We start from the raw sequence: 17374 nt of genomic DNA on the forward strand, positions 1-17374 counted from the left end.
TTTAACCAGTCATACCCCACCACCTTAATTGATTTATACCTAGCAAATTAATTATGTAACAGACAGAAACAATCAAAGAACCAGACAGAGATCATACAGATAAACAATCGAGAAGTGGGGACCATAAAGATAAAACAATAAAGAAGTGGGGATTTCACAACCACTACTATTTATAGTGATTTCTTGCCAGACAGGATGCTATCAAATTAAGTTTTCTTTAACCATCTTAAGATTTGTTTCTTTATCTGGTTATGGTGGCTGCTATTAGGACAGGATCGCCTTCTGAACAGCCCGATATTACATTGTTTTATTGTAATTTAGATGGAATGTGAGGATGTGACTTTCTGCTTCTTAGCTAGTGGCTGCTGCTCTCCTAATATGGCTGCAGACAAAGGCCTTGGGCCCTACAATATGGCTACAGGAAAAGGCCTCATCCTTACAGGAAAGGAACTCCCAGTGTCACAGCTAAATGCAAGATGGAACAGATTGTTTAGCATAAGTAGTTAGCACATATTGTAAGGGATCATTCAAGGTGAAGTGGCCAGTCACAGGACAAAAAGAGGGGTTTAGTTGGGTTACAGATTGTTGTAATAAGCTATAAATCCAGTGTCTCTGTTCAGTCTGTGATTTTTATTGTCTAACAGTGTTATGAATTTAAGCTCCCATGCTCATCTTTTGAATGTGTTGTGCAGGTTTTCTTTGAGGATGCAGATTGATATAGAGTGATTGCTTTGTGAAAAGTGTTCACCCACAGGTAATAGGGTGTATTTGTCTTTTATATTTTCCTGTGTGAGTTCATTTGAGAGCGTAGTGATTGTCTGGTTTTAAATAGTTGTTATTGGGGCATTTAGTGCACTGGATGAGATGTACTACATGTTCTGACAGGCATGTGTAGGATCCACAGATCTGGAATGGTGTGTTGTGGGTGTTGTTGATCATTGTAGCAGTGAAGATATGTCTGCAGGTTTTGCATCTGTTATTCTGGCAGGGTCTGGTGCTGCTTTGAGTTGGTGTGTCCTGGTCTGTGAATCCCTACGTTGGAATTCTCCCTTAACTTTGCATTAAAATTCCAATTAGTTACTCTTAATATATGTCATACACATTTATTTTTATCATCACATTAATACATCATTTAAAAAAAATAAAGTATAATTAATAAATGCAACCACAGTTCAAACAGCCTACACCGAGGAAAAATGTTGACCGTGAAGATAAATATATTTATTAATGATGAGAAACATCCAATTTTCTCCTAATATAACTAATGCTACATTTAGCAGCCACTTACATTGAGTGTTCTTTGTTAGCAAAGTGAGATCTTGCAAATGTGTGTTTTCAAATGTCTGTTTGAAATGTGTCCATTACCGGATGTCATAGGCATAATTAAAAATGTAATTTCTGTCACACAGTTCATCTCAACCTTGTTACCCTACTTTCTGAAAATGGAATTGTTGTCTTTTTCCTCCATTTCATTGTCGTATTCTGGAACATTCTGTTCCCACTGTTATTAGGGGAAGCCTTGCTCAAAGAGACAGTCCTGTCTTGACTCTTAAAAGTAGCAAGTCTCAGGCTCATCCAAGTCTCTGGTGGTAGGGAGTTCCATCTTCCATGGGCTCCTCTTTTAAGTCCTCTCAGCCAGAAAGCTGTCTGCCACTAGGTTTAGGACTAGAAACTGCCATATTGAATTAAGCCAATGGTCCTTCTGGGTTAGTGTCCAGTCTCTAACAGTGTCCAGTACCAACTCCTTCAGAGGAAGGTCCAGGAAACTTAATAACAAGCAATTATGGAATAACCTGCCCATGGGAGAAGTGAATTCCTTTTCTCAAGTGGTTAGTGGTTTACTTGTGCCCTGAAGCATAGGGGTTTAAGTGCTATAAACATTTTTTTTATGTAATATATTCCATCCGATATGCATGTTTACAGGGAAATTTTCTATTTTCTTTTTTCAAAGTTGTGATGCACATCGCAATATGGTCTCTAAAATTACTGTGTAAAATACATACAGGTACTGCTGTTGCCTAACGTACCTTGTTTTTCTCTCTTGTAATAAATAAATCCGAAACCCCATAATAAATGGGAAACTGTTCCACAACCAGGGTGGGGGAAAGTGGCTTCTGGCTACTGCACTACATTAATTTTGGGGATTTGTTTTTTTGTATGTTTGTTTATAATATGTGATCAAGGGGTTGTAGCTTTGATGAGCCATAACACTATATAAATGTTAAAACACTAATATTTATTAATACATATAGTTAGGAATACAGACATGTAAATACAACTATGCTAATAAACTATGTAGTTTTGTTATTGCATTCGTGATCTTGGTCAGTGCTTATTCAGTAGCTTTTGCCATGACCAGCAAATTTCCATATAGATGACAATAACATTTAGCATTTACTAAATATCATTTTTCATCCCTAGAGCTCAAAGTATGTTGTGAAAGAAGTTATTTAGAATTAGTTTTGCAGATGGGCAAGATGGGATGTAATGGGCTCATGTGAATTGCCCATGGTTACACAGCTGGTCAGCAGCAGAGCTAAGAATAAATGCAATTTTCCTGAACCTGTTGCCTCCCAGTCCCCTTTGTCTCACAGGATAACCCTGTGGTGTCAAGACTAGCTCTATATGGCTATTTTCCTAGGTGCAAGTTCTAGTAATACGTAAATCCTATGAAAAAACTTTGCCTGGTCACTTTTTAAAAACTCAATATCTTCCATTAAAGCAGAGCTTTTCAGTACATTCGTATATGAAACTAATTTTCAGTTGATTTTCATAGTTGAACTGGGATCATCTACCAGGGAAATTTCCATAATGTCATTTAATGTTACTTATTAAACTAACAGTGACTGAGTGTACAGACCATTTATTTTTAATTTTTGCATTTGTAGATACTTGTTTCATAGTGGCAATCCAGAGCATCCAGGAGATATTCTACTAAATACTACAGTGGAGGTTCTGCCTTTTAAGGTATGAATACATTAATATCTCTCCTTTCTATATTAGAGTAAAGGCAAAACTCCTAATTTCTAATTAAATCATTGGATTGAGAAAATATGGGTGTCTCTTTTATTGGAATTGAAAACCACTTATCTCATCACATTTATTCCTCTTTACTTTAAACAGACCTTATTTACAAAGAGCAGAGACTTTCATTCAGAATAAAGCTTGGTAAAAGGAAGATGGGTAATCTGGAGGAGAACAGTGTTTACTCATCTACATTTGTTTAGCTGCTGCTTTTTTTTTTTTAAGAATTGGATTTTGGAGGAATTGGCTTCACTCCGCTTCCTCATTTTTCATCCACTGATGTCCAGCCTTAAAGATCCTGCACAAATCCAGCTAAGCAAATATTTTGGCATCTTAATTGTCAAGTTACCAGAACAGAGTCTGAAACTTTCTATTCCTTCTACACAACCAACCTGGATTTTACCTCAAGATGGCAATGCAGTGAATAAAGTCAATTCCAGTCTGAAGTCAGACTCGAACCACTGTACCTAAAGGAGAATCTTTAGTCTTTTTCACCACAAAAATTTCTATTCCAAAAGACATTACTTCAAAAAGAGGGTTATTTCAGTAGGTATGAAAAGAGTAATCTAAAGTATTTGTGTCTGATCTCATTGCAAATGATACACATCTGATGCAGATATTTTCAGCTGGAAGAACCCTGACCACTGTGTCATATGATGAGTCATATGATGATTCAAAGTGATATCAGAGCAGTGATCTTGCTAGTATTCCTCTCTCCCCTACTTTATTCCTATACAAATCCTACCTTCAACACTCATGAGATATTACTTCACAATTTTAATCAAAACAAGACCCACTCTCCTCTCCCCACTTTCTTGTGTTGTGAGAGGCCAAACTTATTGATGTTCATACATACATTACAAGAGTGAAATTATAAAAAAGAAATAACTGCTCAAAATGCAAAAATTATTTGGAGAGCTGCATAATTTCACAATGGAAATATCTTTAGCCAAATTCAGAACTGGCATAAACAGGCATGAAATGGAGTTGTATCTGAATTAGGCCTGAATTTGGCTCATCATATTTACATTCTATTGGGTAGAGTTAATTTGATTTAAGTTCACTAGTTTTACCTTGGAGGTCAGCTGGAAAAGATGGGAAACATTTCAGACAGGAGCAGGTAAACAGTGTTGTAAGTCAGATTGTATCTTGATATCCCTTTCTCCTGATGTTTGATTCTTGTTGATTCATCAACAATATTTTTCTTTAAAAAAATCCATATATTTATCATGTATACAATTCTAAACATTATTAAAATTATTAATTTTAATACAGTTTACATTTCATCATACTATTTTTACATGTCTAAATAAAGCCCAAGATGCATAGAAAGACAACTAGAAGCCTATAAAAGGGGTTAAAATATGTCGCCAACTCTTGTGATTTTTATCGTGTGTCTTGCCATATTTGTTGTTTTTCTTAAATCCTTAGTTTCTTGAGTCAAGTGATTACATGAGGGTATTAGCATTTTTAAAGGAAAACAAAAAATAAAGTAATTTTCTAGCCCTAGTGATTGCAGAGAAGACTTTGAAAAGTTTGAAAGCGGTGGACGTGATATATCTTGACTTTAGCAAAGCTTTTGATACAGTCTCCCACAGTATTCTTGCCAGCAAGTTAAAAAAGTATGGATTGGATGAATGGACTATAAGGTGGATAGAAAGCTGGCTAGATGGTTGGGCTCAACGGGTAGCGATCAACAGCTCGATGTCCAGTTGGCAGCCGGTATCAAGCAGAGTGCCCCAGGGATCTGTCCTGGGGCCAGTTTTGTTTAACATCTTCATTAATGATCTGGATGATGGATGGATTGCATCCTCAGCAAGTTCATGGATGACACTAAGCTTGGGGGAGAGGTAGGGTCCAGAGTGACCTAGACAGATTGGAGGTATATAAAATCATGAGTGGTGTGGAGAAAGTGAATAAGGAAAAGTTATTTACTTGTTCCCATAATATAAGGACTAGGGGCCACAAAATGAAATTAATGGGCAGCAGGTTTAAAACAAATAAAAGGAAGTTCTTCACACAGCACACAGTCAACCTGTGGAACTCCTTGCCTGAGGAGATTGTGAAGGCTAGGACTATAACAGGGTTTAAAAGAGAACTAGATACATTCATGGAGGTTAAGTCCATTAATGGCTATTAGCCAGGATGAATAAGGAATGGTGTCCCTAGTCTCTGTTTGTCAGAGGCTGGAGATGGATGGCAGGAGAGAGAACACTTGATCATTACCTGTTAGGTTCACTCCCTCTGGGGCACCTGGCATTGGCCACTGTTGGCAGACAGGATACTGGGCTGGATGGACCTTTGGTCTGACCCAGTATGACCATTCTTATGTTCTTATGGAGGATTGGGCCAAAAGAAATCTGATGAGGTTCAACAAGGACAAGTGCAGAGTCCTGCACTTAGGACAGAAGAATCCCATGCACTGCTACAGGCTGGGGATCGACTGGCTAAGTGGCAGTTCTTCAGGAAAGGACCTGGGGATTACAGTGGACGAGAAGCTGGCTATGAGTCAACAGTGTGCCCTTGTTGCAAGATGGCTAACGGAATATTAGGCTACATTAGTAGGAACATTGCTAGCAGATTGAGGGAAGTGATTATTCCCCTCTATTTGGCACCGGTGATGCTACATCTGGAGTATTGTGTCCAGTTTTGGGCCCCCTACTACAGAAAGGATTTGGACAAATTGGAGAGAGTCCAGCGGAGGGCAACGAAAATTATTAGGGGGCTGGGGCACAAGACTTAGGAGGAGAGGCTGAGGGAATTGGGCTTATTTAGTCTGCAGGAGAAAAGAGTGAGGTGGGATTTGATAGCAGCCTTCAACTACCTGAAGCGGGGTTCCAAAGAGGCTGGAGCTAGGCTGTTCTCAGTGATGGCAGATGACAGAACAAGGAGCAATGGTCTCAAGTTGTAGTGCAGGAGGTCTAGGTTGGATATTAGGAAAAACTATTTCACTAGGTGGCTGGTGAAGCACTGGAATGGGTTGCCTAGGGAGGTGGTGGAATCTCCTTCCTTAGAGGTTGTTAAGGCCCGGCTTGACAAAGCCCTGACTGGGATGATTTAGTTGGGGTTGGTCTTGCTTTGAGCAGGGGGTTGGACTAGATGACCTTTTGAGGTCTCTTCCAACCCTAATCTTCTATGATTCTATGACCTGAGGACTTGTCTACATATGGATATCCAGAAAAATTAATCCAAATTAACTAAAGGTGTGAATTTGAAGTAGAATTAGCTAAACCACATTCACTTCCAAAGTGAATTAAACTAAATTGAATTAAGGCCACTTTAATTCTGAATAACTCTATCAAGCATTTTTGATTAATCACCAGGAATTCCCCAGAGTAGAGCCTTTGGATTTAGATCATCTGACCCTGGATGCAATTACTAGACTGTTCACATTTCTTTCTTCAGTTTCATTTTTCTATATCTTTATTAAAGAGAGCTTACCATCCCCTTTGTACATGGAGGGTCTTTTCTAGAGGCATTGTGTATTGAATAATTACAAATACACCTCTACCCCAATATAACACTGTCCTTGGGAGCCAAAAAATCTTACCATGTTATAAGTGAAACCGTGTTATATCGAACTTGCTTTGATCTGCCGGAGTGCGCAGCCCCACCCCCCCCAGAGCACTGCTTTACCACATTATATCCAAATTCGTGTTATATCGGGTCACGTTATACTGGGGTAGAGGTGTACTGTATTTTTCACATTGATCAGATGGGTCTTCATCTCAAATATTTTTTTACCAAAAGTAAATTAGGGATTTCACAGATCCCAGGAGATAGTCCTCCAATCATTTTCTACAAACCCTACGCATCCAAAAGCAAAGCTCCAGCAAATATTTGATATACACCAAGCTGTTAAGATCTAGCTGGCAAGAATGTAAATGTACAGAAAAGTCATCCAGCAGCAAGAGCCAAAAAAAAGCATCTAAAACATTAATTGCTAGATAGCTGGAGTACTGCATTAAAGAAGCCTATGAAGCAGGCTTACAGGAAAGATAAAGCTCTTCAAACAAGGACATTGTTTACTTACACGAATGATAAAGCTCTTCAAACCTTACAGGAAAGATAAAGCTCTTCAAACAAGGACATTATTTACTTCCTGGACTGGTAAATTGTTTGTGTTGAATAAAGGCATTGGTAGGGCAGCAACAGTCACCTAATTAAGCATTCACCAGGCGCTAGGAATTGGACACAGGCCTTGACAGATGCTGTCTTAGCAGGAGGGTATTGCATACAGTACTGTGATACCTAATAATCTCTTAAAGTATCATTGCTTCAGTAGTCTTGCTTGTGGCCTACCCTTGCTTGGGGCTTTCCCACTATAGGAATGGTGAGCCTAGATAAGAATGAGAAAGTTGATAACTGCTGATAGTTCTTCTCTGAGTACCCGGGCACAACGTTCTGACCCACCTGTTAACTGGAAGTAAGTAAAAGCAGGGCCACCCAGAGGCGAGGGGCAAGTGGGGCAATTTGCCCTGGGCCCCGCAAGAATGTCTGAGGCTTCCACGGCCCCACCTCCGCCTTCCTCCATCCCCTGGCGCCTCAGCGCGCCGTGTCAGGAGCGGCCCTGGACAGCGCTGCTGGGGGGCGGTCAGGGGACGGGGAATGGGGGGCTGGATCATGGGCGTTCCGGGCATCTGTCAGGACTTGGCGGGGGGGTGGATAGGGGTCGAGGCAGTCGGGACAGGGAGCAGGGGGAGTTCGTGGGGGGTGTGGTCCCGGGGTGGTGATTGGGGGAGGTCTTCCGGGGGGGTCGGTGAGGGGACAAGGAGCAGGATGGGTCGAGGGGCAGAAAGTGGGTGGGAGTTGGATAGGGGGCAGGGGCAGGCTGTTTGGGGAGGCACAGCCTTCCCTACCCTAAAGCTCATTCAGCAGTTTGAGGCTTGCAGACAGCTATTTAACACAAAGAGCCAAGCTGTTATCTTTTCCCTTAGGGCTACCATCCTTTCACTTCTCAAATGCCAAATTATAGTCTACATTTAATTTCAGCGCCATAGGGAGATTTATGTCAGGGGAGGGTAGCTTCATTTAAAATTAGCCACTTTAGATTAATGATAGAGCCAAGAGAGCCATGGGGGAGGGATCACATGAGAAGAGCAATATCCTACACCACCTGCCTCCTTCCCAACCCTACCAAGGGAGACCTCCCTCCCCTGCATTCCCCGAGGCTCCAGAGGGGTTAATTCAGTGGTTCTCAAACTTTTGTACTGGTGACCCCTTTCACATAGCAAACCTCTGAGTGCGACCCCCCCCTTATAAATTAAAAACACTTTTTTGTATATTTAACACTATTATAAATGCTGGAGGCAAAGCAGGGTTTGAGGTGGAGGCTGACAGCTCGCAACCTCCAGTAATAACCTCGTGACCCCCTGAGGGGTCCTGACCCCCAGTTTGAGAACCCCTGGGTTAATTTAATTTTAGCACCCTGTGTCCATTCACATGCATGTGCTATTTTGAGCATTTCAGTTTTCACAACATAGGCTCATCCCAAATTCTGGAACAAGCTCAAATGCTCAGTTCGTGGAGTATGTACATAAGCTATACTACAGACAAACCCACAGTAACCGTCTCCAGTTTGTGAGGGACCCCATGGAGCCAGTCTCTAGGAAACAGATAAATTCATGGAGGTTAAGTGCATTAATGGCTATTAGCCAGGATGGGTAAGGAATGGTGTCCCTAGCCTCTGTTTTTCAGAGAGTGGAGATGGATTGCAGCAGGGAGATCACTTGATCATTACCTGTTAGGTTCACTCCCTCTGGGGCACTTGGCATTGGCCACTGTCAGTAGACAGGATACTGGGCTGGATGGACCTTTGGTCTGACCCAGTATGGCCATTCTTATGTTCTAACCTAAATGAACCCAAAGTTATGGAGACAGATATGAGTCAAGGAAACCAGCAGAGTATCAGAAACCTGGAAAAATCTCTGACTGCATGGGCTCAGGCGTTTAGTCACAAGCTGAGGTGGTTCAAAAATTTTGGATATTTTTTAAGCAGAATTTTTTTTATTGTTTCTTTAAACAATCAAACACAGCAAGCTGCAAATATTTGGCCACACACTTCTGAAACCCCAAACCCCAAACCAGGTTTTGGCAGACTAATTTCAGCTTTTCAATTAAAAAAACCACAACAAATTTTGAAGGAAAGCAGACATTGTCCGTGATTTTTTCTGCTTTTTAAAAACCCCTAGTTTTTGATCCAAAAAAAGTTTTGACAGAAAATATTTGTCCAACTCTTTTAATGAGCTTTAGTGCTTTTCAGCACTAGCTGATACTGAGAACCAGTGATACCTTGTAAAGGTGACTTGAAAAGAAGTTTTCTCAAAACTGGGTTTGTGCTGAGATGCGGAAGGTTTTTAAATGTTTATTTTTCCCAGGGCCGCCGGGGGGGGGGGAGTGGGGCAATTTGCCCTGGGCCCCCCAGGGCCCCCACGAGAATATAGTATTCTATAGTATTGCAACTTTTTTTTATGGAAGGGGCCCCCGAAATTGCTTTGCCCCAGGCCCCCTGAATCCTCTGGGCAGCCCTGAGTAAAAGTTGTTTGAGGACAGATTGTTCTGTAGATAGACTTACTCAAGTGGAAGTTGATTGTTAATTATTGTTCTAGTGTTACAAACTGATCTGTGTTTTAGCTTTGGAAGCATTCTCAGTTTGTAGAAAAAGCAGCTAGCCCCAATGTGGTGGGTGATAAGTTTCTGATCCTGCCTCCTCAAACTGCAGATGAGAACAAAAACGAACTATAGGAATATGATAAGCCTGGATGCTCAAAAGAGAAATCAGCAAGTATCCGATTTCTTTCTGAATACAGCAGGCAGATTAGCTAGACCTATTTTAAGATTAAAGTGTGCTGTATGGTTTCATGAGTGTCCTTTGGGTGGGGAAGAGGTTACTTAATCTTTCTCTCCCCAAATCAGCCATGGAGCAGGCTTTACCCCGAGGGTCTTTTCTGTCGTGTATGCCATATCTGCAATATCCTTGTGCTTCATCATATGAGTTCTTATGAGTGGTACTTTTCTCTTCTACCCTGAAGCCAAATACAGTCAGTTCTGGAACAGGTTGTTTTTTTGTTTTTGTTTTTGTTTTAAGAAAAGTCTATGCTATAAATAACATCTGTTTGCTCATGGAAGTAGTAGGCTGGTTCAAAGTTTTTAGGAAAGTGCTCTAAATAGAGAACATGGGCACCCACGTTTTGCTCTAGCTTGCAAATTTATTAGATACATGCAAAATAAGTGCTTTCATTTTGTTTTGTGCCTGTTTTATTTTAGAATGAAGACTTGATATTAAGCAAAGAAACCAAAGACAAACGCTTGGAGGACGGTTATTTCAGAATAGGTAATACTGTGCACCATAGAACAGCAATGTTCGTTCTTTTACAAACATAGAAATAGAAATAAAATTAGTTTTATTACTATATCAATTAGTAAAATGTTATTTTTTTTAAAAGCCTTTATATGTTTCTGATCATTCTCATTGCGTAACTGACCTTATAAATGTTACTTGCCCTTTTCAAGTTGCTTTAATGAACGAAGTTCTGATGTGATTCTTAGTTGTAGTGAAAAAAAGGATTTTATTCATCACTTTTTAAAGTATTATAGTTAAAGTTTTTATTCATTTTAGCTTTGGTCTATTAATAGCCTTTACAACATCATATTTATTCATCCTGATATAATCAAAGTTTCTACCAGTAGAAATACCAATATCCATACATGCTTAATGTAGTTTATATATATTTAAGTCAAAATTTAAAAGTTGGTTGCCTAAAATTTGACCTCTGAATCCAATCTAACCAAAAGTGGCCTAATTTTCAGAGGTGTTGAACACCCACAGCTACACTGAATTTAAGCTTTTTTATTCCATATTAGTGCTTCTGCTGCTTAGTCTGTGTGCTAAGGCTATATGTACTGCAGTATTTGCCAATGAAAAACTGAAGCTGATGGCAAAGAGCTCTGAGCATTATGGAAGATTTTTGGGGAGTGTTATACGGTTCCATCTTCCTACTATTAGACATAAGCAAAAAAAATAAAAAACCCTCAAAAACTTATTTATGGTGAATTACTGCAGCCAATTCATGACTGTAGCATTGCAAATCCATTTATTGAATAGATAGTCACTAAGGCTGTCGATTAATCACAGTTAACTCACGCGATTAACTCAAAAAATTAATCACGATTAAAAAATGAATCGTGATTAATCGCAGTTTTAATCGCACTGTTAAACAATAGAATACCAATTGAAATTTATTGAATATTTTGGATGTTTTTCTATATTTTCATATATATTGTATTCTGTGTTGTAATTGAAATCAAAGTGTACATTATCTTTTATTACAAATATTTGCACTGTAAATTATAAAAGAAATAGTATTTTTCAGTTCAACTCATACAAGTACTGTAGTGCAATCTCTCTGTTGTGAACTCCTTGGGGGAGAATTCTACGTCTCCTGTTCTGTTTTACTCGCATTCTGCCATATATTTTGTGTTATAGCAGTCTCGGATGATGACCCAGCACATGTTGTTCATTTTAAGAACACTTTCACTGCAGATTTGACAAAATGCAAAGAAGGTACCAATGTGAGATTTCTAAAAATAGCTACAGCACTCGACCCCAGGTTTAAGAATCTGAAGTGCTTTCCAAAATCTGAGAGGGACAAGATGTGGAACATGCTTTTAGAAGCCTTAAAAGAGCAACACTCCAATGTGGAAACTACAGAACCTGAACCACCAAAAAAGAAAATGAACCCTCTGCTGGTGGCATCTGACTCAGATGATGAAAATGAACGAGTCAGTCCGCACTGCTTTGGCGTGTTGTTGAGCAGAACCCATCATCAGCATGGACGCATGTCCCCTGGAAGGGTGGTTGAAGCATGAAGGGACATATGAATCATTAGTGCAACTGGCATGTAAATATCTTGCGACGCTGGCTACAACAGTGCCATGAGAACGCCTGTTCTCACTTTCAGGTGACATTGTAAACAAGAAGTGGGCAGCATTATCTCCTGCAAATGTAAAGAAACTTATTTGTCTGAGGGATTGGCTGAACAAGAAGTAGGACTGAGTGGACTTGCAGGCTCTAAAATTTTACATTGTTGTATTTTTGAATGGCAGTTTTTTTGTACATAATTCTACATTTGTAAGTTCAACTTTCATGATAAAGATTGCACTACAGTACTTGTATGAGGTGAATTGAAAAAAATTGTTTTTTATAGTGCAAATATTTGTAATAAAAAAATAAATATAAAGTGAGCACTGTACACTTTGTAATCTGTGTTGTGATTGAAATCAATATATTTGAAAATGTAGAAAACATTCAAAAATATTTAAATAAATAGTATTCTATTGTTTAACTGTGTGATTAATCGCGATTAATTTTTTTAATCGCTTGACAGCCCTAATATTCACTTTAATTAGAAACCTTTCTGCACACCGTATCTTGTATTTGTTTGTCTGGAGATTGTTTATTTAGGATATGCTTTTGTTCCTTTAAAGGTAAATTTGAAAGTGGTATAGCAGAAGGGACAGTTGACCCAAGTCTAAACCCTATTTCATCATTTCGGCTTTCAGTAATACAAAACTCAGCAGTCTGGGCAATTCTGAATGAGGTGAGATGTTGTATACTTTACCCCTTTTAAAATCAGAATATCAAATATGAGATGTTTATAATTGCATCAACATATTTGAAGCTAAGAATTTTGGATTAATCAGAAAGCTGTTTCTCTTTTATAATTGTCTAAAAATTAAGATTTACTGTAATGTACTAAAATGTATGGATTTTTTTAATGTATGATTTTTTTTTTTTTTTTTTATTTTTTTTTCATATTAAAAATTTCACAACCTGATCAAAATCTGTTTGGAAGAAAAGAGAAAATCTTTGCAAACTTTTCCTATAATATCCTACATCTTTAACAAGTCACAAATTGAAAATACTGAGCATGCACCTTATTCCAGTTGTCTTTTATTTTTCACTCGAACTCTACCTCTTGTGAAATCTACTGTAGATGAGAAGATTGTAAGTAACCCTTCTTGTCATATCCATCCAGAAACTGATTCTCCACATTGATAACGTTCATCTGAGATCCAAGTTGTCCTCCATTTTTACATGACTTTACCATCTTATGGTTGCAGAAGCCTGCTACTCTTAACCCATACTATTTTGATAGTATAGTAATACGGAGAAGTTGTACATATTCTTACATTTCTTGGAGATGAAAAAATATAATTAAATTTTATGAAGGGGGTACTTTCGGGGTTCCATTTATTTTCCTATAACAAAACCCTCTTTTATAGATTATCAGGATATATTTATATCTAGATCTAGATCTAGATATATAGATATATAAAAACATTAGAGATATTTAATTTATTAAAATAATTTGAAAAGTACATATTTTTATGCAGTAAAATTTTAAATTGATATAGGTTTTTTTTTATGGATTATCTAACTTAAATGATCTTTCTACATTTTTCTTTGCAACTGCAAACAACATAAAAAATTAATACCATATTTCAACTATACTGCCATGGTTAAGAAAACTAAATTGAGTTGCTAAATTAAGTACTTTTGTACCACAAAATCTGAAAGATATTGTTTAAAGCATAAACATGCCTTAATTGCCGGAGTTCTAAAGAACATTATTCTTGGGGGCTACCATATTCCACTGATTACAAGGCATAGCCACATAAAAAGCATGTTGAAGTATCTTAATATTTCAGTATAACGTAAATGCTAAATCTGCAGTGATTTTAAGTTTAATCCATCACATTTTAGAGGGAGATTTCGATACCAAGCTATCCCTTTTTAAAACTTTGTAGACAGTTCCTAAACTGAATGAATTCATTCACTGTATAGAAAAGCATTCCCTACTTTGTGCTGTAAATTTTGAATTTTGTCTCATGTCCCCAGACATACAAATTCTGTTCAGTACTTTGAATGACTACAATCCTACATGATATTTTTATCAGGAAAAAAATATAAAAAAATAATAGTAATTACTTGTAATTAACCTCATTATAGGTCTCTCTTAAAATGTTTTTATTTCAGTGTTTACCTTAGGTAAACATTGTAGTGGGTGATTTTTTTTTTTTTTTTTTGAAGGGTGAGTCCTATCCAACTTCCGTGGGAATCAATGGAAAGACTTCCATTGACTTGAATAGAATCAAGCCCAAAGTCAGTTTCCTGCCTTTTGTGCTTCAAGGAAAAGAACAATACTTGTGTAACTGATGAGCAGCCCAGACAGACAGTGTGAGCTCTTTGTGCTGCTACAGCACTGTTCATAACATGTAATGCCATTTAACAGTTCATTAAAATCTAGTCGTTTTTTCATCACATCTCAGCATAGATCTGAGAAATTATTTGGGTTTATTTTCCCCCCCAATTTTACCTGCGACTGATGCCAATAATTTAAATTATAGCTATTTATTAAATTTTATATCATGACTTATATATCTGACTTAAAAATTGTTTCTGAACAAAACAAGCAATGCCAACAATGTTGTCTTATCGTTCCATGAAGTTAAAATGATTTATAATAAATTTACCAGTACCATTGTTAGGTGGCTTTCCTCTGAGCAGTGTCTTCTTATGGGTTTATTCTGTCAGCACAGTGCTCCTAAAGCAACATTCAACATATAAGAAACGCCTAACATCTCTAAATGTGTAGAAACTCACCCCAAACTGATCACACTTTTGTGTTGTTTCTTTGTTAGCTCTACCCTATATTTTTTCGAAGAACTTTTTTCTAGCAGTCAAAATATTGAACTGAAACTCGTCAATTATCATCCATTACCTCCTTTTTGATAAACTGATTTTTTTTAAAAGGATTAATTTATATTCTATTTTGTTGGATCTTACTAGCAGGAGCCAGAAATACCCTGGGATGCTATGATAGATTGCACTCCTATTAAATGAATGTGCCACAACAGTAGAAGTGAATTTATTATAAATCATTTAGGGAGCAGACAGGTTTTGTAGATTCAAAATCAAATTCAGACCTGATGTAATAAGGTACAACTCCGTTGATTTCCTGAGAGTTTGTTCCTTAAATTAGAAGAAGGTAGGGGTGGAGAAAATGTAGCGCTTTTTTTGTTGTTGTTGTTATTGTTTAAAGAAAATTATCTCTACATACCATTGTTTTAGACTCTAAATTCTCAAAAATTCTAATTCACAAATCACTCCAAAGTGGTCTGCTCTCCTTTTTGGAGATCCACCTATTTATGGCAGAATAAGAGCATTTCAAATATTGCTTGACATTAGCCAGTTTGTGTATTGCATTCCTCCATGCTTTATGATTAATAGACACTCCAGATATACTTTATGTGCATTATGTCAGCCAGAAACGATAGTATTTAACACACGAGCTCATCTCAATGTCTTGGATTTACTATAGATTTTTAAATCCTTAGGATTTTTTTCTACATTTTTCATTTTCAGTGAACTTTAGGTCAGCCTTAAACACTCCTATATAGGAGAATAAAACCTGTAGTAGCTTTACAATAGTAACTATTTCAGACTGAGTTGTATTAGTTCCTTCTGAAGATGTTATAGCTTAAGGAAATGTAGGTCTTTTTTTGGAGCAGCTGGCATTTCCAGATACCTTAATTTTCTGATCAAATTGAGTTTAAATCCCCAGATTTGATGCCAATTAAAGCTTTTTCTTAAAATACTGTTGCTGTTGTTGTTTTTTTTAAACAATGATCTTTAGCGGGGCCCACAGCAATTGCAAAGATTTGGCCTATTCATAACTAAATCCTGTTTAGCTTACTAAGTGAATAGTCCTGCTGAAGACTTTTTGTGTGAGTGATGTAAGCAAGATTTGGCCCCGTGTCAAAACATTCCCCCATGAATGAAAACAATCCCCCCTCTGAAAAAGCTACTACAGGGCTTTCTGCTCTTTTAGGGTCCTAAACTTAATTTATTTGCATTAATTGAAAACTATTTACAGTCATAGGGATAAATGTAATTTTTTTTCTCCTCTAGCCATGGTGGTTTGGCAAAGCTCAAGGCAGGTATAGTAATTATGGACCAGATTAGAATTCTCACCCCATCACTGCTTTTCTCAGCCTTTTAAAAATTTAGACTAGAAAATCATTAGGGTCCCTTGTGAATCTGAGATAAGATACTGGCTAAATTTAAGGCAGAATGACTTTGTACTTCTGCCTTATAATATGCAGTACGTATACCTTTGAGTATGTTGAGGGATCATGTTTAGTCTTTTGGCAAGACTAGACAATTTTGTACTTTTTCCTTCATTTTTTCCATAAGCAAGTATAAAATGTCTTCAGTAATTCCTTGATTTTTTTGTTTGAAATATCTGCTCCAAAAGGAGTACAGTATTAATTTACATCTTGTGCTTCTGATCTGTGCTTTCCTCTGGAAACGAGAATACAAATTTATTCCAAGACCATTGTTTCATGAAATCAAGTATTTGCTTAAGTTTTAGGTTTCTTCTTAACAAGGATCCATTTTGAAATTGGACTAAAATGAAAACTGTACTCATTTTTAAAAGCACGGTTATGCTTATTCATATTTACAAACATTACAGTTTAATACTGAAAGGGTGTCATACTGCTATGCTGCGGTTTTTGGAAATGGAATTTGATTAGTGTAAATATTGACACCAAGAATTTGTCATTATGTATCATGTTTCTTGATTTCAGTGTTCTCTTGAGTGGGTTTTTTGTGATTTCTACTGTAAGCATTGAGCTAGAACTCTAGGTAGCTTAATGTTGAGAACTATGAAACTTTGTTTCAGGGGGACAAATTTTGATATCTTTACATGACCGGCAGTCATCCTACTCCCATTAATTTTAGTGGTGCAGGATCAAGCTCCTAATTGCAAAACATCATTACTGTTGACTTTAATGGTAGCTGACATGATGATCATCACTGGTGCTAAATGTTCCTATGAAGTAAGGAAGGGTTGTTTTTTAAAAAAGTGTTAATTGGTGGCTGCCTGCAGGTCAGGAGCTCTCACTTTGTGCCAGTGTACAGCAGGTCACAACAGAAATTCCCAGGATCAAAGGTATAGTGCTTTACTTGTTGAAATGGTAAATTTTTCTTTGTTGCTCAGTGTTTGCTGAGATTTCAATAGGTGACTTGGAGTGCATTCTCTTCAAGCCTTAACAGTGGCGGATACACTACTGTAAAATGAACTGCCAGCAGATTTGGTATTTTAAGCTAAATGTAGTTTTTTTTCTAGAAATATCAAATTCTAGTAATCAAATATTGAAGTCTTATTGTAACTAGTTTGCTGTTTAAAAATATCCTTTTTGAAATTAAAACCTGGTGCTTGAGTTTGATACTGAGCGCTGTTTTTGGAAAATTGCCATCTTCATTTTCAGGGTTTTTTTGAGG

The 17374-nt window shown here is 37.5% G+C and overlaps 1 protein-coding gene across 1 annotated transcript in view; it reads left to right on the plus strand.

The window, feature by feature from the left end:
• MGAT4A (alpha-1,3-mannosyl-glycoprotein 4-beta-N-acetylglucosaminyltransferase A) overlaps nt 1-14242 on the plus strand; it is a 140446-nt gene extending 126204 nt beyond the window's left edge. Inside the window, exons 13-16 of the mRNA XM_029913506.1 lie at nt 2889-2967; nt 10291-10357; nt 12511-12623; nt 14117-14242. Coding sequence (XP_029769366.1) covers nt 2889-2967; nt 10291-10357; nt 12511-12623; nt 14117-14242 — 385 coding nt within the window. The remainder of the gene's footprint in view (nt 1-2888; nt 2968-10290; nt 10358-12510; nt 12624-14116) is intronic.
• The last annotated feature ends 3132 nt before the right edge of the window (nt 14243-17374 follow it).

Source organism: Terrapene carolina, unplaced genomic scaffold (assembly GCF_002925995.2).
Source record: "Terrapene carolina triunguis isolate 2854851 unplaced genomic scaffold, T_m_triunguis-2.0 Scaffold21, whole genome shotgun sequence".
Classification (NCBI taxonomy): domain Eukaryota; kingdom Metazoa; phylum Chordata; order Testudines; family Emydidae; genus Terrapene; species Terrapene triunguis.